The sequence below is a fragment of the Temnothorax nylanderi genome, unplaced genomic scaffold (assembly GCF_030848795.1).
Source record: "Temnothorax nylanderi isolate EJ_2023f unplaced genomic scaffold, tnyl_v1.0 TNYL_tig0639_pilon, whole genome shotgun sequence".
In the NCBI taxonomy this organism is placed as follows: Eukaryota; Metazoa; Arthropoda; class Insecta; order Hymenoptera; family Formicidae; genus Temnothorax; species Temnothorax nylanderi.
The window spans coordinates 23,437-47,715 of record NW_027249701.1 but is presented as its reverse complement, the minus strand read 5'-3'; the positions used below and the strand labels follow the sequence as shown (position 1 = coordinate 47,715).

General features: G+C 46.0%; 3 protein-coding genes across 3 annotated transcripts; 1 reads left to right on the top strand and 2 right to left on the bottom strand.

Annotated features, from left to right (window-relative positions):
- Positions 1–2,314: 2,314 nt before the first annotated feature.
- On the top strand, positions 2,315–2,776 carry LOC139784517 (uncharacterized). Its single transcript, XM_071723703.1, has one exon. It carries the CDS (start codon positions 2,315–2,317, stop codon positions 2,774–2,776), a length of 462 nt encoding a protein of 153 aa, XP_071579804.1.
- A 4,064-nt stretch (positions 2,777–6,840) lies between these two features.
- On the bottom strand, positions 6,841–12,896 carry LOC139784516 (uncharacterized). The gene is made up of 5 exons (XM_071723702.1): positions 12,676–12,896; positions 9,748–9,830; positions 9,495–9,616; positions 9,027–9,401; positions 6,841–7,479 (listed from the first exon to the last, which is right to left on the bottom strand). The coding sequence occupies exons 1-5, from the start codon at positions 12,894–12,896 to the stop codon at positions 6,841–6,843; spliced, it is 1,440 nt and encodes a 479-aa protein (XP_071579803.1).
- A 265-nt stretch (positions 12,897–13,161) lies between these two features.
- LOC139784515 (uncharacterized) lies at positions 13,162–23,280 on the bottom strand. Its single transcript, XM_071723701.1, has 5 exons — positions 23,245–23,280; positions 21,449–21,732; positions 16,479–16,615; positions 14,452–16,416; positions 13,162–14,378 (listed from the first exon to the last, which is right to left on the bottom strand). The coding sequence occupies exons 1-5, from the start codon at positions 23,278–23,280 to the stop codon at positions 13,162–13,164; spliced, it is 3,639 nt and encodes a 1,212-aa protein (XP_071579802.1).
- Positions 23,281–24,279: the final 999 nt, after the last annotated feature.

Genomic DNA, 24,279 nt, shown 5'->3' with positions numbered 1-24,279 from the left:
GCCAGATGGCCCGAGACGCGGAGATTGAGGAGCTTCGCGCTCAAATCTCCGCTCTAAGGGAGGATAACGCAAGACTCCGCGAGATGGTGGAGAGGGCGTTACCACCCAGGGGGGATGACCAAATGGAGTTTGAGGCGGCGAATAACGCCTCCCCTCCAAGATCTCCGATCGTTACGAGGAAAGCGGAAGGAGGGAATAGGGCAGTGATTCCCCTTTCTTCTGACGAGGAAGTGGAGAGCGCTACCGAAAGAGAGAGGAAGGCCATAGAGGACTCGGAGCGTGAGAGGCTACGAATCCTCAAAGAAATCGCTGAGAAGGGTGCCCCAGCGGTGCACAGGCCTGAAATCGGCGGGAAAAAGGCACTGCTGGAGGACGCTGTCCTACCTGGGCAAACGACTCAGTTAACCCAGGAGGACAGAATGATGAATACCCTCACAATGAAGCTATAGGGTATGTTTGCGAAATTAGCGGCAAACCTGGGGGCGAAGACACAAAACGAGTCTTCGGCAAATCAAGCACCAATGGGGAAGAACAGACCGCCGGCCGCCAAAAGTAACCCATCAGCCCTAAAGGGAGTGACCAAGGCGAAAGGCGGCAAAGGGGGCCAGGCAACGGGAGATATGGGTAAGGGTACTGGGGCAAAACCCAAACCCGAAGTCAAGCCCAAGCCTAAAGCCGCGCCTAAACCGACGTTCGCCGAAAAAGTGAAAGGGAAAGCCATCGGTAACAAAGTCGGGAGTGGGGGAGGGAAAAGCCCCTATCCCGAAAGCAAGAAATCGATGAGCGGAGCCACCTCTGCCCCGGTCAAAGCCACTGGTCCTGCTGGAAAGTCAGAATGGACTACGGCGACTGGGAGGGGCAAGACGGCTAAGAGCGGGACTCAGCCAAAGGCAGGCGGAGCTAAGACCGGAAATGGGACTCTTCCAAAGCCAGCAAATAAACCTGCTGCAGCTGGTAACAAGGCGAAGAAACTGCCGAAGAATGCAGCGGTCATTCTGACAAGCCTCGTGGGAAACTACGAGGACTTGTTACGGGAGGCCCGCACGAAAATAAACCTTGGCGAACTAGGGTTTACGGCGGGCCTCAAACCGAAGAGAGCTCAGACCGGAGCCCTCATTATTGAGGTCCCCGGTCGTGAGAGCGCGGCCATGGCTGACGTCCTGGCGGATAGGTTAGCCAAACTATTCGAGGGCCGTACCGGGATAAGGATCACCAGGCCAACGAAAACTGGCGAAATGAGAGTACTCGACCTCGAGGACTCAATTACGGAGGCCGAATTAGCCGCAGCGGTAGCGGAAAAGGGAGGATGCGCGCCGACACAGGTCCAGGTTGGCCCCATACGCCGGGGAACCAACGGACTGAATACGGCGTGGGTCAAATGCCCACTTGCAGCGTACAACGTTGTCCATCGGGACAACAAGCTGCAAGTGGGCTGGTTCATGGCCAGGGTACAGGCGCTGGAGGCACGCTCCCTCCAGTGCTTCCGTTGCCTGGAGGGAGGCCATGTGCGCGCGCAGTGCGCTAGTGCCGTGGACAGGAGCTCCCAATGCTACCGCTGCGGGAGCACGGATCACCTGGCAAGAAGCTGCGGTGCGGTTCCCAACTGCCCCGTGTGTGCGGACAAAGGAAGACCCGCGGGACATCGCGCGGGAGGAAAATCCTGCACTTCCGCAAGAAAAAAGGTGAAGCCTAAAATGGCAACAGGACCTAAGAGATCCACAACGAGGAGGCAAGAAGAGGAAATGGAAGTGGAGGAAATGCCCGAGTCCTCCCGTCCACTTCCCCAAATCACAAATGTGGCAACGGTGACCTACCCGGTTAGAATTAAGCAACCGGTGAAGAGATCGGCCCCGGTTGCCGATAACAGTGGAGAACTAGAGGATAGGCCACTACCTCAACGGAGGAGGAAGACCAGAGGAAAGGAAGCGGTAAACCAGCAGGCACAGCCACGACTGGCGTTGATGCCGCCACCGCAACCAACCCCTGAGTCAGTACCCGTAGCTGCACTGCAGCCTATCGTTGTCCTGGAACCCATCGTTGTACAGGGGACTGGGACGGCTATGGATACAGAGGAGAACAAGGAACAAACGGAGCTGGGGCAGACGACCCCACTACCAGCTCCCGATCCAATCGCAGAGCCCAAATCAGGGCTGGAAGGGAAAGACACGCGGCCTGCGGATGTTCCCATAGGTGGGACAGTGGACGGTGAAGGGGACGAGGACTCCGATGAGTACTACTGAAAATGCCCCCGATCCGATTCCTACAGGCCAATTTGAATCGCAGCCCTGCTTCGCGGGATGTGTTTGTACACACGATGGCGGAGCGGGGCTGCGGTCTAGGGGTAGCCGCTGAGCCGGGCCGGGTGCCGCCGAACAGCCCATTGTGGACGGTAAGTCGGTGCGGCCTGGCGGCGGTCACATGGAGGCAAACCGAGGACCCCGTCGCCTGTACTCGAGTTGAGGCAGGCGATGGATTTGCCTTGGTGAAATGGGGCCAGACGTACGTCGCGGGGGTCTACATCTCCCCAAGATTGCGTCTGGCTGAATACGAGGAGACCTTAGAGAACCTTAAGGCTACTCTAGAAAGGTTCCTGCCCTGCCAAATTATAGTGGCCGGGGATTTCAATGCCAAATCGGTATTGTGGGGCTCCCCGGCCACGGATGGCAAGGGCAGGATCCTAGAAGAATGGGCGGCGGGCCTGGGACTGGTCGTTTTAAATACCGGAAACGTCCAGACCTGCGTGAGGGCACGGGGGGGGGGTCCATTGTCGACTTGACGTGGGCAGCCCCCTCTGTGGCTCGTAGGGTCAGGGGATGGCGGGTGGTCGAGGAAATCGAGACTCTCTCGGATCACGTGTTTATTGAGATGAGTCTCCCGGCCACCCCCCCGGAGGTCCGGGCCCGCCGCAGGGAAGCAGAACAACGCTTCCCAAGATGGGCCCACAGGAGGATGGACGTCGATATGTTACGGACGTCCATCCATACCTCCCTGTGGGTCGACGACTTCGCCACAATAGTGGCTGAAAATGACGTGGATGAGGCTGCAGAATGGATCGGGGGTGTTATGCACGCGGCGTGCGACGCCAGCATGCCCCGGTCCAGGCCTCATCCGCGCAAAGCGGCGTACTGGTGGACGGAGGAGATTGCCGACTTAAGGCGCTCCTCCGTCCAAGCAAGGCGTCGTTGGCTGCGGGCCCGTAGAGACCGGCAGCAGCGACGACTGGAAGAAGCGGGAGAGGAATACCGCTCCGCCAAGCGGCTCTACTCCAGCGCGATAAAGAGGGCCAAGGACCGGGCGTGGCGAGAGCTCCTAGAGGCCCTGGACGATGATCCGTGGGGGCGTCCATACAAATTAGTTCTCAATAAGCTGGGAGCTTGGGCGCCCCCGGCGACGGAGTCCATGGACCCCGAATTCCTAGAGGAGGTCGTGGGAACTCTGTTTCCAGACGACCCCGAAGAGAGAGAGTTCGGCGGTCCTGCTCCACCTACGGTGGAGTGGGACGAGGAGTTCGGGGTCAATATCGACGACTTGAGAAAAGCAGCCAAACGGATCAAGTCTGGAAAGGCTCCGGGGCCCGATGGAGTTCCCGGAAGAGCCTGGGTCCTGACAACCGAGGAGCTGGCCGAGCGCTTGTGTGAGATTTTCACCAAGTGCCTCAAGCAAGGCCGGTTCCCCAGGCCCTGGAAGGTGGCTCGTCTGGTCCTCGTCCCAAAACCGGACAAGCCCGCCGACCAACCATCGGCATACAGGCCGATATGCCTGTTGAACGATGTCGGGAAGCTATTCGAGAGAATTCTCGCTGACCGCATCGTCCAACACCTGTCCCGGACCGGGCCCAACTTATCGCGGGCCCAGTTTGGCTTCCGGGAGGGCAGGTCGACCGTGGATGCGATCGAACGCATTCGAGCCCTCCTGGAAGCAGCGATGGAGGCTGACAGGGTAGTGCTGGGCATTAGCTTTGACGTGGCTAACGCCTTTAACTCCCTGCCATGGCCGATAATAAGGAGGGGGCTACTGTATCACAGCATCCCTCCTTATTTAATAGCGGTGGTCTACGACTACCTTCGGGACAGGAGGCTACTATACACCGACCGCAATGGTGTAGTGCAGGTCAGGTTGGTCGTGCGGGGGGTTCCACAGGGGTCAGTGCTTGGCCCACTTCTGTGGAACCTGGGGTACGATTACCTCCTCCGGATCGCCCTCCTCCCGGGATGTTGGCTGAATGGATTCGCCGACGACACATTCCTGGGAGTCGAGGGCGATACTTGGGACGAGGCCCTAGCAAAGGCGAGAGTCACAGTGTGGGCAGTGATGGCTGCGATGCGCGAGATGGGCCTAAGGGTGGCCCCCCAAAAGACACAGGCTGTGTTCTTTTACGACAAGTCTGCGGGGAGGCCACCCGAGGCCCAAATAGACGTGGAGGGCGTCCGTATCTCCGTGGGGGCCAGTATGAAAGTACTGGGCCTCTGGCTGGATGGCTCCTGGAGTTTTGGCGAGCACTTCGCTCGCCTTACTCCCAAAGCCATGGGAGTGGCAAACAGCCTGGCAAGGCTGATGCCTAACTTGGGAGGGGCGAGCGGTTATGCTCGCCGCTTATACGCCGCGACCGTGCAGGCCGTGACATTGTACGGCGCCCCTGTTTGGGCGTCGGCAGCGGAGAGGTCGCCGGTGATCCGGATGAAATTACGCCGGATCCAGCGCACGGTGGCCCTCCGGGTGTCACGGTCATATCGCACGGTCTCGCACCCGGCGGCGACGGTCCTGGCAGGACTCCCCCCACTAGTACTTGCAGCTAGACAACATGCAGAGGTGCATAGAAGAGTGAGAGAGCTGCAAGCGGGGGGAGTAAACGTAGACCTGCCCAGGGCACGTCTAGCTATCAAGCTCCAGGAGAAGATGGTCCTGGTGGACAGGTGGAAGGACTACCTGGCAGATCCCACCCTATTTGGAAGGAGGACCATCGACGCCATCCGGCCCTGCTTGGCGGATTGGCTGAGCAGTCGAAGATACGGATTATCGTACCATTCTGTGCAGGTGCTCACCGGACATGGTTGTTTCGGTGTGTACCTGCATAGAATTGGGAAGGAAGCCACCAAGAAATGTCATCACTGCGACGAGGAGGAGGACACGGCGCAGCACACGCTGGAGAGTTGTCCAGCGTGGGCAGCGCAGCGCCGTGTCTTACGGGGAGAGGTCGGAAACGACCTCTCCCTCCCGGCCATAGTGGCGGCTATGGTCGGAGAAGAAACGAAGTGGCAAGCATTCCTGGCCTTCTGCGGCCAGGTGATGTCCGCTAAAGAGAAGGCGGAGAGGATCCGACGGGGGGAGGTAGACCCTCCCCCAGCCGCGGATCTTCTCCCCCAGCCGTGATTATTGCGGGTCTTAGAAGGCCTGCTCTCCCTCCCCGGGGGGGAAGACGCCACGGCTGGAAGGGAACGGGAACGTAACTCGTTCCTAACAGATCACACCGACCGACCGTTTCAGGTTCGGTCGGTCCTCCCAAATAATGGGAAGAACTATCGCGCTCTTAAGCGCAGCGAGAGGAATAGCACCTCCTATCCTCCCCCTCTCCGACGAGAGGGGAGACCAGGAGGAAGGGGGGTTCGTCGTCTCGGTGGGAAAAACGAGGCGTCGAACCATACCTCCCTGAAACAGCATAGGGAAGAGTGGCGGGGTGGGTGGTGTCCACACCCCGCCACATGATAAATTCAACGGCCAAAAAGGCCAAGAGCTTTCGGGCTCAAGAAGGAGCCCAATAGGGCCTGGCGTTGGAGGGCGTTCCGGAAGTAATTGAAACAAGTTCCCGGGCGCCCTCCTTAGACGCACAGCTGGATACCCGTGGGGTTTTAGCCGGTAGGAGTCCGGCACTCCCCTCGCTCCTCCTCCCAGAGGGCGAGGGGGTCCTCCCCCTCCAACACCAGAAGGGGACTACTGGATGAACATACTGACCTTCGGGTCAGGGATTCCGGTAGATGCAGGATTTCCCCACGCTAATAAAAAAAAAAGACCACCCTCCCTCAGACCCCAGCCCCTGGCCTTGCGGCCGAATCCCCCACCCTGTCGGAGCACCGGCGTGCAATGGGTAAGGGATTCAAACCCATTTCAAACATAAAATCCCAGCTCCCCCACTCTGCCTGAGCACCGGCGTGCAATGAGTGAGGGAGCCACCCACCCCAAACCTCATGGTTTTTTATCGAGGTTTTCCTTCCTCTAGGCCGGCGGGAAGAGTAGAAACTCCCCCCTAACGGTCCCGGCTGACCGGGCGTTTGAAGTCAGGGAGTTCGCCGAAGCTAGCCAGTCTCCTAAGCAGGGCAGCCGGACCCCCGGTTTTCTGTCTGGGTTTTCCTTCCCATAGGACGGTTGGGAGAGCAGCGGCTCATCCCTCACGGCCCCGTCCGGGCCGAGCGAACTTATTATAGAGGTCGCCTACCTCGCGAGCCTTTAGCAGGCTCCCCGGCCTCTGCCAGCCCGAAGACTGACGAAGGTTACGGTGCTGATTTGCTCGGGTACCCCGGATGCGCAAAACCCGTATCGAGGAAGGCTCCTAGGGGCCCCTAAGGGCCCCCGGTGGCCTCCCCCGACCCCTGGGGGAAGCAAGCCTAATCTAAAGCATTACAATCTTAATGCAATATTCACTTAGCCGTGATGTAAACAGAAAATTGAACCAAATAACGCTAGTAATATGACAAATTGAATGCAAAGTACATTGCAAGTTATACAAGTGAAATGTTTCTAATCGAAATGCTAATTATAATTTCATATAAAGCTAAATACATATGAAGATAATTGCAAATGAAGTTAGACAGATAACGATAAATTTCAAACGAAACTAAATATAAGTTAACAGTCTTCTTCTGCGGGAAGTGGACAGAGTTTTGTGACGGCTTTTTTAAGCAAGCCAGTGGGAGTTCTGACCGTCGCTACTCTAACCACGTCGTCTTTGCAGGGATGGACCTCCTCTACTTGGCCCAGGACCCACTGTAGCGGGGGTACGTTGTCCTCCTTCAGAATGACTAGGGTGCCGACCTCGAGATCCTTGCCTTTAGTGCGCCACTTATGGCGTCTTTGCAGTTCGTGGAGGTATTCCTCCTGCCAACGCTTCCAGAAGTGCTGGCGTAGTTTTTGAGCATGCTGCCATCGTGACAGCTTGTTATCCGAGACGTTTAGATAGCTATACTCTGGTGGAAACAATAAGGAGTCTTCTGTAAGGAAGTGGGAAGGGGTTAATACTAATAAATTGTTTGGATCGCTGGATAATGAAGTAAGAGGCCTCGAATTGAGGATGGCTTCTATCTCCACGAGCAGTGTATAATATTCCTCAAACGTCCAAACTAGACCTTTCGTGACAGTATGGAGGTGTCGCTTGGTTGCCTTAACAGCTGCCTCCCAAAGGCCTCCGAAATGTGGAGATCGAGGAGGGATAAATCTCCATTCGATTTTCTGACGTGCCAAGTAATTGGCTATCTCTTCATGCTTCTTCTGAAGAAATTGGTATACTTCAGTTAGCTCTCTCGCAGCTCCGACAAAGTTTGTGCCGTTGTCGGACACGATCTTCGAGCAAATTCCTCTTCTCGCAACAAACGTAAAGCAGCCAAAAATGATTTGGTAGTCAACTCCGTCACCAGTTCTACGTGTACGGCTTTAGTTGCGAAACAGGTAAAAATTGCAATCCAGGCTTTCGAGATGTGAATCCTTTCACGCCTGCGGCTATCTCGTACTTGCAATGGTCCGGCGTAGTCTACGCCGGCGCACAGTGGGCCAGGAAACTGAAAAAGTGGCCAAAATACTAGAAATGTTCCAATTATTATAAAATATGATAGTTCAAGGTTTTTGAGGTTGCTGAATTCGAATCCGTACTCAAAATTCAGAAATTCAAAATGGCGGATCCAATATGGCGGACGAAATTGCTAAAAATGCTCCGATTGTGTAGCAAGTTGATACTAAAAGGTTTTCGAGGTTGCTAAATTCGAATCCGTACTCAAAATTCAGAAATTCAAAATGGCGGATTCAATATGGCGGACGAAATTGCTAAAAATGCTCCGATTGTGTAGCAAGTTGATACTAAAAGGTTTTTGAGGTTGCTGAATTCGAATCCGTACTCAAAATTCAGAAATTCAAAATGGCGGATCCAATATGGTACCTACACAATAAAAAGATATGATTATGTAATTAAAACGCCTGCAGTTTGCCTACAAAATCTGTAGTTTCCGGGGCCTACCACGAGGAGGTTACAGTGCGATTTCAGACCCCTTAATTACCGTATCGGTAATTCGGGGTGCTTTATTAAAATGAGTCCCCTCGCCTCTCATTGTATTCGAGGTGCTTTGTTAAAGTGAGTCCTCTCGTCTCTCACTGTATTCGGGGTGCTTTCTGAGTGAGTCCCCTCGCCTCTCACGTTATTTAAAAACACCTTCAGAAATCAATGCACAGTGGGCCAGGAGATTCAGTTCCGTGCGTGGCCAAAAGTAACAAACCCACTTAAAATGTACAAAATTATAATTATAACTGTATATATAGTTTTTTGGATTGCTGATTCCAATTCTGAAGTCAAAATTTCAAAATGGCGAACCTAATATGGCTGAGGATTTTTTTTTTAAATTATTGGATATATTCTAAACGTGGCATATAGGGGTTTTCGAGGATGCGGATGCTAAAAACGAATATGTATTAAATATTCTAAAATGGCTAATCCAGTATGGCGAACGATTATTTCGACTTTGCTGGATTAAAAATTTTTTAATTCAACATGAAACATTTAGTATTTTTAGTATTATTAATATTATTATTACTATTATTATTAATAATTTTTTGGGGTTTTTTGTTTTTTGTTTTTTTTTTGTTTTTTGTATTTTGTTTGTTTTTTTCTTACTATATCTTAATCATAAGTTGACTTAAAAATAAATTAATATGAAAATAGTTTATCGTGAATATTCAAACTAGTAATTATAAAAGGTTTCTTCATCAGATAACTCTATGCTATCAAGTAGTTGATTAAACGTATCAAATCCAGTATTTTCTTCAGCGACCTCTTCTGTTGTACTACCATCATTATCACTATCCTGTTCTTCTTCATCTGCATCGATCAAAAGTAATTGCGTCACTTCTGTTGACAACGGTAATCGTTTTCTTTTACTCATTCGAGATGTCATACTCATGCTAGATACTATTGGATCGGAGGTGTCCATTACTCGATAAAATAAATCTTCTAAGTTTGTTTTCCTGCTGAAATGTCTACTGTGACTAAGTCTGAAATGTCTGTAATCCTTATTACGAGATTCGGACGCCTCTTCTCCAAACATTCCTACTGGTAAGCCAGAGTGCCTTATTATATCTCCAGAATGAATCAATATTTTATGAATTGTCGATGGCATGGGAAACCATGGATAAAGTGAGACATATAACTGTGCAGTATTTGTACAGAATTCTTCGAATTTTTTTACATCAATTGGTAGTTGGCATGAAAGAGTAATTAAAATAATCTTGAAATTATGTACCAAGCGGTGATCAATTTGTAAGCAATCAGCGAAAATATCTGCATTTTTAAATGCTCTGCGTGCTGTATTGCCGTCGTTAGTATTACCACTGCTACCAGTTTTTGGCTTATCAACTATCAGGCCTAATTTATCACGCAGAGATTTTTGTACTTGAACTTTTTGTTCTGCCAACAGTTTTTTTTCTTCAGGAGTTCTTACCTGCCATTTTTTTATATTAATTCGATACGCTATATGCAAACAGCACTCAAAATACCTAATCCAGGCATGTAATGGGCTAACTCCATACTGAAGTGAATTAGGATCAGGAAGAAACTTGTTTGTTTGTCCAGAGATGTTCTGAAAATCATTGAAATTCTTTGGAGTTGATTTACAAATAGGGCAACTTTGTGAGGACTTGGTATTTGTTAAAATATTAAGTACTTTCCCATCAATCAAAGTTAAATGCAGAGAAAAATGAATTACCACCTTCTGACCCGCACTTAATACCATCTCAAAAATTTTTAGTTCATCGATTTGCTTTTGAATTTCAGCTTTCTGAGATAGAATAACTTCCGCTGATTCTTTAATAAAATGTAATTTAACTGGACGACAAAATCTTGGAGATTGTGAGGAATGATTGTACCAAATTATCTTTCCATTTTCCGTTGTTAATTGCAAGGGTATAAGTGTTGTAGCAAAAATATTTTCATCGCTGAAATCATTGCCATCTGAACTGTTTTTAAAACGCTGTTTATACCTTGAGTGCCCACTGCTACCATCAAACCCCCAGGAACATGTTAAAACTAATTCTACTTCCGTTAATTTACACGTATCCATGATTCGAAATAAGATTTCTTCTTGCATTTCAACTATTCGCTTGCCTGTATGATTTAATAATGACTGAAGAGAAACCTGTGCTATGTGTTCATTGATAACGATTGTATCCTTTGATGGCCTTAAAAGGCTCTTAGTTTCTGTTATCTTATTATAAGCAGGCCAAATATTAGCTCCAGACATTTGACACTCTCGACGAATAGCGTTATATACTTCTTTTGATAAAGACTGGTCTAATAAGAAAGCTAAAGCCTCTAACGGAGTTTTCATAATGATTGGAGTCTCTTTAGTATGCATTAATTTTCTTATTTTAGTAGCTCGAGAAGGACTCTTCGTAAGATCATCGAGTACTGTCCTAAGGTCATTCTTTTTAGACACAGTAGCTGCATGACGTGCTGCTAAAATAAGTCTTTGGGGATCATGAGCATTACTAGAACTAATCGCAGAAATTTCTCGTCTTTTCGATCGATTAGATTTATCTGTATAATCAAGAGGTCTTCTACCAGTACTTATTTTTTTAGGGATAAAGTCAGGTACAACGAATTCTGAATCAAGCCAGTCTTTATTCTTTAAAAGAAATCTGTCAGTTTTTCTACATGCGGCATTAAATCTGATATTGCGCTTTGCTTTGAGTGTAGATAATGCAAGCTTGAGGCGATCCAGATTTTGACCATCTAAATTATTAACATTTTTACCAAGTTTAGATAATATGTACGTGAGGACTAAATCTATGTCTGATGATTTTGAAAGCTGCTCAAGAATTTCTCGTTTACTGAAATTCATTTTCTTACAATCAGTAGTTACGGCTTATAACACTGCAGCACTGATCTGCATAAAAGTCTAAGAACTCGGCTGGGGGTCCCCCTTGTTATAGGGACCGTGGATGATTTTCACATGCGAGAAAGATTCGCCGCCTAGCGGCGGCGCCTCGCACTACGCTTGCCGCATATACTAGAGAGCCTCGTAGGGAGAGAGTGGCGAACTCGTCACGTGACCCCCTTTCCTCTGATTGGTCGCGGGCGTTAAAGCTCCTTGTGATTAGAGAGCCTCGTAGGGAGAGAGTGGCGAACTCGTCACGTGACCCCCTTTCCTCTGATTGGTCGCGGGCGTTAAACAATCAGAGGAAAGGGGGTCACGTGACGAGTTCGCCACTCTCTCCCTACGAGGCTCTCTAGCATATACATGTAACACAATACACAAAGGAAATGATGAAACATAAATTAGTTAGTTGTAAGTGTTTTATTGAAATCCTCTCCCTGCAAGACTCACGTAAAAGAGAATATGAGCTTAAGATATCTTGAGATGTGACATCGCACCACGAATGAATTCAAAATCGACAACTTTAAAACACTATTCTTATTAATTTAGAAACAAATTTGAAAAAATCTCGAAGACAGTTCTTAGAATCTTTTAGCTTACCATGTATTTCAGTCAGTGCGACTTACAGTATCAAATATAATTTTTCTCAGTCATTGTAATTAAAAGGCGCAAAAAGGCGCATATTCAAGTTATAGTATACATCCTTACGAGTAATTTGATGTATCATACGATTGATTTCAGAGTGGAAGCTCAGGGAAGGTTTCATTTGAAATTGAACAAGTGCACTATAAGATTCTAAAAAATTAGTTTTATCAGACGAAAAAAGTCAATGTAGCATAAGGAACTTCATGTATTATATAAAAATAACTTTATTTGTTTAATTAAAAAAATAAAAATATACTGCTATGACATCTGATTAGATAAGATTCATAGCAAAGTGTGTACGAAAGTTATAGAACGTTTAGATTTGCAAACACTTTTTTTTACATTCAAGTCCTTCCACAAACAATTTCAATCAACATAAAGAAAAACTATTTTAGCATTTAGTGTAGGAAAGTGTATATAAATACATAATATCACATATGTTTGATTTCATGTAAGTTCAAAAAATTGAATTTTGGCCAACCATAGTGGACTTCTGGCCCACTGTGCGGCGGTTGTGAATGGTCTCAAGGTATGACGGACTCAATCCCCAGGAAGATCTCCCATGAGGACTTCAAGTGGCGTTGGTTTGGCTCTAAAACACTTTATGCAACTTCTCGTGATTTTTCTTGCTTCTCGTCGTCCGCTCAAAGGCCAATATCTTAGATGAGTTGAGTAGAGCAACTGTTCCGGTCCGCAATGGTGAAGCCGAAGATGCTCCTTCCTCATGATGATTGTTGTGATGTGGTGCTTAGCTGGCAACAATACTGAATGCTTCTGAGTTTCAGGGATATCGGCTTGAGATAACTGACCACCTACTCTTATAACTCCCTCCTTATCAAGGATAGAACTGAGGGATGACAACTTGCTACCCTTGGGAATCGATTGCTCCTGCTCGAGAGCCTACATCTCTTTCGGAAACACTTCGCGCTGTGTTATCTTCAATATGTTGGTTTCCGCGAGCTCCAGCTCGTCTGGCGTTAGAGGTCCACTCTTCTTCGCGCCGAACGAGTTAGCCTTGAAGCGCAGCCAATAAGCCATTATGCGTTGAAGCTTTCCATAGTCGGAAAATCTTCGTAGAATGTCGTACTCCATGTTCTTTGTTGCGATTAGCGCCATTGCCTTCATTTCGGACGTATCGCCTTTGATTTCTGGCTACTCCGGCCATTGACCTGTTGTGAGCCACTCAGGCCCGTGCCACCACAACTGACTGGTTTTCCACATCTCCACCGACATACCTCTGGAAAGAAGGTCTGCAGGATTATCCTTGGATGGAACGTGAAGCCATGTCACACCCTGCGAAAGATTTTGAATCTTGGTGATCCTATTTGCTACGTACGTCTTTCTAATGTTTGGGGACTCGGCTATCCAGTCAAGAACGACAGTCGAATCGCTAAGTAAATATATGTTCCGAATCTTGGAACCGTAAGCTTTCCTTGCAAGTTCGGACTGAAGCTGTCGCTAGCAGCAGCGCTGCCTTGAGTTCCAGTCTTGGTAACGAGATCGTTTTCAGGGGCGCGACTCTGCTTTTTGAACAGATCAGATGCGATTGTGTCGTACCTTCTGAAGTTTGTGAAACAGCATACAGAACTGCTTCATATGCCTTTTCGGAGGCATTTCCGAAACCGACGAGATCAAACTGGCCGCTCACATTTTCTGGGTTGACATTCCTCGGAATCTTCACGTCGTTGATTTGCGGCAGCGAACTGTAGTATTCTTTCCATGTTGTCTCTAGCTCCGTGGGGAGAACCTCATCCCATCCGGTTTTAATCTGCCACATAGATTGCATGATACATTTGGCAATGATGACCACGGGTCCCAGCAAGCCAAGGGGGTCATATATCTGAGCTATCTTGGATAGCACCAGACGCTTCGTAACCTTCGAAGTTTCCTCTATTGTCACGCTGTACTGTAGAGCATCCGACTTTGCGTCCCATAGAAGGCCCAACGTTTTCATGGCACCTTCTTTGTCTATCTTCAGAAAGCTGTTACTATCGTCGGAATCTGGTAGACGCTCCAATATTCGTGGATCATTTGAACGCCATTTCCGTAGCTGAAACTGGCCCCGTTGTAGTAATTCAGACAGCTGCTGTTGTAAGGTTATGGCCCCTTCTATTGTCCTTGCACCAGATAAAACATCGTCTATATAAAAGTCTTCTAGCAAGACCAGTATCGCTTGTAGAAACTTCGCCACCCTTTCGTCTGCCGATGCTGCTTCTAGAAATTTCTTCAATTCTTCGATTGTCAATTCGGCTTCTAGAAACTTCTCCATTTTTTTGGCTGTCAATTCAGCTTCTAGAAACTTCTCCATTTCCTCGATCGCCAATCTTTCCAAACAGCTAATGGCCAGATTGGTTGCACATGCGGTGCCAAATGTCACCGTGTTCAGCCTGAAGAGCTGAACTGGCTGCGACGGATCTGCTCTCCACTGGATCTGTTGGAAATCTCGGTCTTCATCGCACACAAGTATCTGTCGGAACATTGCTTTTTTGTCCGCCGTTATTACAAAGGGATGCGATCGGAAACGTAGAACAATGCAAAACAGGCTCTTCTGTTTATTCGGACCGGCCAACAATTTGTCGTTTAAGGCTGTTCCCAGAGTCGTCTTCGCTGAAGCGTTGAAAACGACACGTAACTTAGTCGTTGTGCTATCCGGTTTGATCACCGGGTGATGCGGAATTACGTATGATTGCCCTGGTTTCGCGCGCGTGCCTGGGCTTGGTCCCACGAGCGACATAATGTCCCTGATTCTTATAGTCTTCCATGAACTGAACATACGCATTCTTCAATGCTGGATCTCCCTTAAATCGTCTCTCTAGGGAGTATAACTGTTGTAATGCTTGATTCTCTGAATCGCCGAGCTTGACTTCGAGTTTCTTCGGAACTGATACGATGAACCTGCCGGTTTCGTCTCGCTTAACTGATTCGCGGAACTGCCGTTCGCACTCAGCTTCTTCCTGTGTGAGACTCCGTTTTTCGTGTGTTTCTTCTTGATTCCAAAAACGTTCTAACTGCGCTTGGAGCTGCGCATTTGTTACGAGGCCGCAGAAGCTTCTTGGGGTTACCGATCTTGCGTCGGTGAGCTCCCCTCCTACGATCCATCCTAGCAATGTACATTGCAACCTGGGTATCTCCTTTGGTCGTTGAATATAATCCTTGCAGATTATTTGCCAGAATAGTTCTGCACCTACTAGGATATCCACCGTACCTGGCGTGTGAAAATCTGAGTCTGCCAGACTCAATCCCTCCGGCAAGCAAATTAGCTTCTTGTTGATTTTGACTTGAGGAAGTCTTTCGGTTATGGCAGGCAACACGAAAAATTCGATGGTTACCTCGTAATCCGCGTGCATCGATCGGATTTTCACTTTTGCTGTTTTACCGACATTTGTTTCTGATCGGTTTATTCCACTGATAAGCTCGTTTTGCCTTTTGCATTTCAATCTGAGCCTATTAACGAGTTCCTGCGTTATCAAATTTGATTGAGATCCTGCATCCAAAAGCTCACGGCAATTGTGCTGATTTCCGTCGACGTCACTGACTATGACTCGGGCCGTTGATAGCACTACGCACGACGTGGGTTTTCTTGCGAGGTAGATCACGGAAGATGATTCTTCTGTATCTTGCGGGATGGCTTCCTGAGTTCCGTGCATGACCACCGATTTCTTTGACGCATCCTCGTCTGACTTCGTATCGGTTGTCGGTTTTTCTTCTTGCTCTGAATGCAACAGTGTGTTATGCTTCTTGTGGCACCTCCGGCATGCTGACGATTTACAAGCCGCTGAGAAGTGATCTTTGCCTAAGCAGTTCATGCACATTTTCTTCGCTTTTACCTCTTTCAGTCTATCAGAGCACGATAACTGCAGAAAATCCGGGCATCGGTACACCTGGTGACTCTTGCTGCAGATGACACAACTTTCTTGAGAGGTGGTTGCCAAAGCTACTTTCCTATCTTGTCTTTTCGGCGCCGGAGCCTTCGAAGCATCCGGCTTCCCCTTTGTCTTGTCGATCATCTCAAGCGTTCGTACTCGCTTATTGAGAAACGTCAGAAAGTCCTCCAACGTAGGTTTGCTTTCCTTGTCTCTGTTGGTTTCTTCTTTCCAACTCTTCTGTGTATTGTAATCCATCCTGTTTTTTAACAAATGTATGAGAAGCTCGTTCCACTGATTGACCGGAAGCTCTAGTGTTTCTAAAGCCTTCAAGTGCGTTCTGACATGAACGATCAGTTGCCTTATTGTTGCTGGTTTGTCCTTCGATACGATTGGAAAGTCAAGCAATTGACTTAAATGCGTGTTGATAAGAAGCTTTGTGTTCTCATAATTATCTATAAGAAGATCCCATGCGTTGTCATAATTCGCTGCAGTCGTTGCCAAGCCTCCGATGACCTGCAACGCCTCACCTGTCAACGAACTTCGCAAGTATTGAAATTTCTGTATTTCTGTAAGTGCGGTGTTGTCATGAATCAATGACTTGAACGCATCCTTGAATAGGAGCCATTCGTTGTAATTGCCGCTGAACTCTGGAAGTTTCAACGTTGGGAGCTTGACATCCAATCGTCGGTCGCCCTGTCTGTGATGGCCGTCTTCGTTTTGATGCTCTGCCCGTGCGGCCTGAACCTGTGCTTGGTTAGCGGCCTGTGCTGCTGCTTGTGCTGTATCGAGCACCGTTTAAATCTTCGTTGCTGTTTTGAAATAAATATTCTCGAAGATTTGCCGTTTTGCTTCCTGCTCTGCGGAAGGCAGCACATCTTCGCCTTCGGCGACTTCGGCTTCTCCTCATTTCCCTTTGTCGATCTTCGCTTGTATCTCTTGGAACGCTTCCCAAAGATCTTCAATTCTCTTTGACTTAACCTTTGCTTCGGATACTGACGTATCTTCCTTGATGCTATTGTTGATTCGAGTCACCTGACCCTTTATGGTCGCTCGACTTTGCTTCAATCTTTTTACGTCTGCCATTTCGTTCTCTTTACTCGATTAGGGACGTGTTGATAACTCTCGATGTGTAATCGATGTGCGTATTCGAACCTTGCGATGTATGCGTTTGTGAACACTCGCGACGGACGCGTCTACGTACTCGCAACGTGACTTCTCGGCGTGAGCTTCGATATGTCTCTGAGCACTCGCGAAGTGTTTTCCACGACACTCGCGACGGGCAACTCTCGGCGTGAGCGAGATACGAAATGTGTCTGAGCACCCGCGAAGTGCTTCCACGACACTCGCGACGTGCAACTCTCGGCGTGAGCGAGATACTAAATGGCGATACGAGATATGTCCCGATCACTCGCGACGCGTGTCCACTCGCGACGCGTAAATCTCGGCGTGTGCAAGATGCGAAACTGTAATACGAAGTATGTCTTAAGGTCGAGTGTCAATAGCGCGATTTTTGACGCTCAAGCCGCGCGATTGCAGCCGCGCGTCTTTGATTAATGTCTGCTTTGCATGTAATACAATGGAACTATTGCCAATCCCGCGTTTTTAGTCGTACGACTCTAGCGACTGTGGCGACGCGATTCAGAATCGCGCGACTCAACTGCTCCTGGAGCAGTCTAGCCGCGCGGCTCAGTTCACTCAATTGTATTTGGAGCAGTTTAGTCGCTAATATTTTGGCAAGTTCTACTATTTAAAATAAAATAAGTGCTTTCCTTGGCTGTAAAATGATTATTTTTATGTGTGTAATGTTTGCATTCCTTTAACATTTTGAAACTTCAGTCTTCTGTGAAACATGGAGGAAGAAAGTTTAATAATTCTTCATGCAATTGAAGAAGAAGAAGAAGAAGAAGAAGAAGAAATTGCATTGTTTTGTGAAAGCTATAGGAGTGCTCCAAATAATTTGTTTACTACCAGAGAGACAGAAGGATTCCAAAACATTTTAATCGAAAGACATTTACTTAAAGATGAATTAGTTTTTCGAAAATTTTTTAGAGTAAACATAAATCAATTTAATTATTTGTTGTCTCTAATCGAAAATGATATTAAAGGACAACCATGCGGAAATGTTAAGCACCCTATAAGTCCAGCAGAAAAATTAGGTTTAACATTAAGGTAAGTGAGTATACTTTATTATTATATATAATTTTTTTAAGAGAAGTAGCCTATAAATAATTATGAATGAACTATAAACATATATACTATTGTATAATATACATTATATGATACTATACTATACAATCAAAATAACAAAATTAACAAAAATATCGAACTTAGAAGTTATACAAAAGTATTTCCGAAAGTATTTTGTACAAATGTCTTATCAGATTCAGACGTAGGACATAATTGATGTGATGCGTCTGAAGATAGCCCAGGATAAGGATTATAGTTATGATATGCTGGGTTGGGATCTGATAAATAAGACATACTGGACGATGGACGTGTCGATAATTCTTTTAACTCTAAGTCACCAATAATTTGACAAATTTGCATTTTTGCTTTGATTTGATTTGCTGGCGTTAATTTTTTAACAGACGTGGACATACTTTTAAAAAATAAATCAATAGGATGCTCTTCAACTTCTTTAACACTTTTGTTTTCTATTATTGTTTTCATTAATTGATATCGCTGTTCTGAATTTTTTTTCATAATATCAATTACTTGATCATTCAATTTACGACGTTTTGGAGTAGAACCGATAGGAACACTTTCTAATTCTTTTTCATCTGTGTGACCTCGCTTTGTATTTTGAGTTTCATCATCAATATTTATGGGCTCAGATTCCTGTTCATTATCGACTGTCATATCTTTATTATTAATTTCTTCTGTCCGTGAAAAATTTTCATTTTCGTCGTTTTCATCTATGTAACTTCTAATTTCATTGTCCTCTTGAATATTGGAAATACTTCTACAAAATCATAAACAATATTATTTTCTATCAAAAAATATTTCACGAGATTTCAAAATTAACTATTAGAATTTAAATTTGAATAATTAATTAATTAATTATTTTAAATAATTGAAACATTTACATTTATATAATACTCACTTTCGTTCATTATTTACTATCATTAAAAATGAAACGGCATCTTCAAAATACCACTTCGACGAACTTTTATTTCTAGCTGACCCTGTAGTTTTTTTACCCACTTTTTTGCGTCTAATATACGTATCACGTATATTTTTCCATCGTTTTTTACATTCTTCAACTGCAACAAATTAATCACAAAATAATTAAAATTATTTCTTAATTTCAGATTCTTAGCAACTGGAGAATCATTGACTTCATTGTCTTTTGCTTTTCGGATCTCACCAGGGTACATTAGTAGAATTGTCAAAAAAGTACTTCAACTGTGTGGTGAAAAACTACCACCTATTTTTTTGCCAACGCCTTCAAAAAGTGATCTTCAATTGATATCTAAAGGATTTTTTGAAAAGTGGAATTTCCCTAACTGCATCTCAGCAATAGATGGAAAACATATACGTATATTTTGCCCCGGAAGAAGTGGATCGTTATTTTTTAATTATAAGGACTATTTTTCTATCGTATTGCTAGCAATGGTTGATGCGAATTATAAATTTCTTATGGTCGATATTGGATCATATGGAAAAGAAGGTGATTTTAGAAAAATCAAATATTGGAAAATTAATTGAAAAGAATGAATTCTACCTTTCTCCAACAAAATTACCTAATACTCGGACTGTTTTACCATATGTCATCGTTGGTGATGGAGCTTTTCGTTTATCAACACACATGATGAAACCATTTACGAGAACTGATGTTCATTCAGATGTAAAAAAAGCTATATTTAATTATCGACTTTCCCGTGCGAGAAGAGTATCTGAGAATGCTTTCGGGTTATTAAGTCAAGTATTTAGAATATTTTATACACCAATAGCACTTAAACCGGAAGTTACAGACAATTTAATTATGACGACTTGTTGTATTCGCAATATGCTTCGAGATGGATTTTTAGAAGAGAAAAATGCCAATTTTTTTCAATTTAATTCTTCAGAACAATTACCTACTCAAAATATGATCTCCCTTCGTGCTACTGGTGGTTTCGCTGGCTGCGTAACAATTGATCTCCGACTAAATATCTTCGACAAAATATCTTGGTCAAAATATCTCACCGACAAAGTATCTCGCGACTAAATATCTCGCCGACAGATAATTTCACAAATATCAACAATATAGCTGAACATAAGGCGTTTATTGCAAATCCACTTGGAAAGTTGTGAACCCATGTGGCACCTCGTTTCGCGTGGACAATGTATGCGTGGGGGCAGTAGGTTCCGTCCCCCTGCGGGGGGCTCCACTATTATTAAACTAGACACATAGTGTGCCTTCAAAGTACATGCGTTGGCTTTCCACGCGTGGAAAGTCGTAAACCCTTGTGGCATCTCGTTTCGCGCGAAAAGTGTATGCGTGGAAGCAGTAGGTTCCGCCCCCCTGTTTTTCTGAGATATTGTGTCGAAAATATTGTGTCGGAGAAATATTTCGACGTGAGATATTTTTCCCGAGTTATTTTGTCGAAGATATTTAGTCGTAAATATTTAGTCGTGCTACCCGGTATACCCCCCCCCGCCCCTCATCCCGCGGTACCCCCCCCCAACCCCCCCGCAAAATCCGATACCCTTGTGTAACCCGATACCCCCGCGGTGGGTTAGAACATATATTGTTTACCTACTGCGTGAGAAGGAGTTGGCCCATGGATTATGTAATCGCAAAAGGGTAGAAAGGAAGGAGATACTTTTTTATTATAACAATGAATATATTTACATATGTACATGTGTTAGTTGTGTCTGTGTAAATAATTGCATTTATCCGACGTTGATTAATTTTGACTCGGAGGATGAACGTCAGTGATGAAGAGGCGTTGTGTCCGGTGTTGGCGTTTAGGTCCGGGGTGCCAAGTTTCGGTGAGTCGGCTGGCGTCTGTGCGCCACTGCCGAGGGCATCTGTGCGCCGAGGAAGTCGGCGGGCGTCTGTGCGCCACTGCCGAGGGCGTCTGCGCGCCTAGGTTGTCGGCAGGCGACTGTGCGCCACTGCCGAGGGCGTCTGTGCGCCAAGGTTGTCGGCAGGCGACTGTGCGCCACTGCCGAGGGCGTCCACGCGCTTCTGCCGGAGGCGTTTAAGCGCCCAATAGTCGGCGAGCGTCCACGCGCTACTGCCGGAGGCGTCTAAGCGCCCGAGGAGATCTGGTTTGGCCTCGTAGGGGGTCTCCTTATATACAGGTCGTAGTTGAATTTGAAGTACGCGAAACGGTACAGGCGATACGGCGTCTAGCGGCGTTGATGCAAAGTATCCGCCGGTAATACAGATACCGTAGCGTTACCGCGCGGGCGTGTACCATAAGTGGCGTAGATCGCCACACACAACTAAGCTAATTGTGCTAGTTTTTCCGACGTCGAAATAAAGTAGAAATACTTTTCACGAAACATATTGGGTGTACAACTTAATTCGGTCCGTTTTTTGCTTGAAAAACGCATTTATTTGAACGATAAAATGAATTAATACCTTATTCAAAGTACTGTCCATCGCTAGCCACTACTTTTTCCCATCTTTCTGGCAATTTATGGATTCCGTCGCGGAAGAAGCGTTCATCTTTTGAAGCCAAGAATGAATCGAGCCAATTTTTGATACCCTGTTTTGAAGTGAAGCGTATTCCAGTCAAAGCGTTCTGCATCGATCGAAACAAATGGTAGTCGGAAGGGGCAAGGTCTGGGCTATAAGGCGGGTGAGCCAGAACTTACCATCCGATATTTTCCAAATAATTTTTAACCGGAACAGCAACATGAGGCCGAGCGTTGTCATGGTGAAAGATTATGGATTCGTGTCTGGTCACATATTCTGGACGTTTTTCGGCTATAGCTTGCTTTAAACGGATCAATTGTTGCCTGTAGAAGTCTCCCGTGATGGTTTGACCAGGTTTTAGCAGCTCATAGTGGATCACACCCTTCTGATCCCACCAAATACAGAGCATTACCTTGGCACCATGGATATTCGGCTTCGGCGTTGATGTTCCCGGTTGGCCGGGCTTTACATACGATTTTTTGCGTTTCGGGTTGTCGTAGTGAATCCATTTTTCGTCCCCGGTAATGATTTGATGCAGAAAAGACTTCTTTTTGTACCGTTCAAGCAACATTTCGGACATGCAAAATCGTCGTTCGATATCTCTCGGTTTCAATTCATATGGGACCCAATTTCCTTGCTTTTGGATGTATCCCGCGGCTTTGAGTCGTTTCGAAATAGCTTGTTGAGTAACTTCCAATGTTTTTGCGAGCTCTTCTTGCGTTTGACACGAATCTTGATCGAGTAATGTTTTTAATTCTTTGTCTTCAACACTAAAATCACCACTTTTAAATCGTCGAAACCATTCTCTGCAAGATTTATCCGATGGTGCAGATTCACCATATCAAAACTTCCCGCAAATGGTGCTTATTTGGAACGAAACTCGACATTTTCAACGCAGTAAAAATTAAACTTGTTGTGCAAAACTCAAAGGCTTGTAAACAATATTTGGTTGACAGATGTTGACACTTCACGATACAGCAAAAATCAGCTGACGCCGTCAACCATTTATAGCACCTAGAGCCATCTTTTGAAAACGGACCGAACTAAGTTCTACACCCAATAGAAAGGGTTACTTTAACCAAATTCCGATTAAAGTAATCCACAATTTATTTTTAGGGTTACTAATTGCATTTCTGCCGATAAAAGAAATCATTTTCTCTCTCCCTCTCCCTCTCCCTCTCCCTCTCCCTCTCCCTCTCCCTCTCCCTCTCCCTCTCCCTCCCTCTCTCCCTCTCCCTCTCCCTCTCCCTCCCTCCCTCCCTTCCTCCCTCCCTCCCTCCCTCCCTTGAAATTCAAGGTCAAATTTTTTTATTAGCTTAAAAAATTCTGCTCATTAAGAGGAACAAAAGTCTTAAAGAGACCATAAGTCGCAAACGAACCCTTCAACCCAAAAGAAAATCATAAAGTTGAAAAAATTGGGATATGCAATTTTGTCGCGAATATTGATACAAAAAGTTCTATCTTTCTCTATCGACAAACTGACAAATCAATTCATGCTTTTCTTTTCCCTCGGGAGTAGAGAAAACTTGTGTCCCGCTACCGACATGAGCAGTCTACACTGTTAAAGGTTAGAGGATGAAATTTAAACCAATACCATGAGTTAGATTTATTTTTTTATTTTTAACTACCATGTGCGTCAAAATTTATTAGTTTGAAACAAAATAGGATTATTTTAACTCCATTGGTTTAGTCAAATTAACATTGTTTTAGTTAAATTAACTACATATTGAGTAGGAGCAGTGGCGACCTATGGAATAGTTAAAAATTACTCAAAATTGAGTATAATTTAATCCTATAAATTTAACAGTGTATGTTAATATGCGTGTGTGTGTGTGTGTGTGTGTGTGTGTGTGTGTGTGTGTGTGTGTGTGTGTGTGTGTGTCGCGAATCTAGTCATGTGCTGCATTTTGACGACGTCTTCTATGTCTGGGTACCCAGAGAACCGTTCCATTCACACCGATGGCTCTCAGCATACGTGCTTGTTCTCCGGCTTCCACGTGACGCCCTCCATTTCGCAAGCAACTATTCTCTCATCAATGCGCTGTCTTAAATTTTCAGCTGTTCTGACAGCTATGCCCGACCTATAAACAAATGCTTTCAGAGCTCCCCAAAAGAAAAAATCTAGAGGATTTAGGTCGGGAGAGCGAGGTGGCCACAAATGTGGTGCAGGTCTGCATCCTATCCACCGGGTTTCGAAATTTAATAAAGAAAAGCACGAACTTGCCTACCAAAATGCGGTGGTGCGCCATCATGCATGAAATAAACACGGTTGCGACGCTCACGAGGAATAATTTGTCGCATTCTACGCACTAAGTCATGTTGCAAAAATGTAAGATAATGTGCGCTTGTCAGTCGCAATGGCAGGTAAACGGGACCAATATACTAGGTGCGCAACTAAGTTTCCGGGTTTTTTTGATCAATAAAAAATGGAAAATTTCAAGAGAAATACAAAAAATGGTTTATTCAAAGTATCGTCCCTCGCTAGCTATACATTTTCGCCATCTCTCTGGCAATACATGAATACCGCGACAATAAAACGCCGCGTCTTTGGACCGAAACCATTCATCCAACCAATTTTGCACTTCTTCGAAATTGGTCAAGTGTAGCCCAGCCAAGCCATGCGCCATCGACCGGAACAAGTGATAATCGGAAGGCGCCAGGTCTGGCGAATACGGCGGGTGCGGTAGCAGATCCCATTTCAGCGTTTTGATGGTGTCCTGGACGATGGAACTGCGATGGCACGGAGCGTTGTCGTGCTGCAATATCACTCGTTCGTGTCTCGTGTCCCATTCTGGCCGTTTTTTCGAGCAATGTATGGTTTAAATTGATCAGTTGTTGTCGGGAGCGATGCCCATTGACAGTTTCGCCCGGTTTCAGCAGCTCATAGTACACGATTCCTTTCTGGTCCCACCAAAGCGCTCCTTGTCCTCAGTGTCGAAATCGCCACTTCTGAAGCGTTTAAACCAATCTTCACAGGTAGTTTTTGATGGTGCATGTTCGCCGTAGGCCT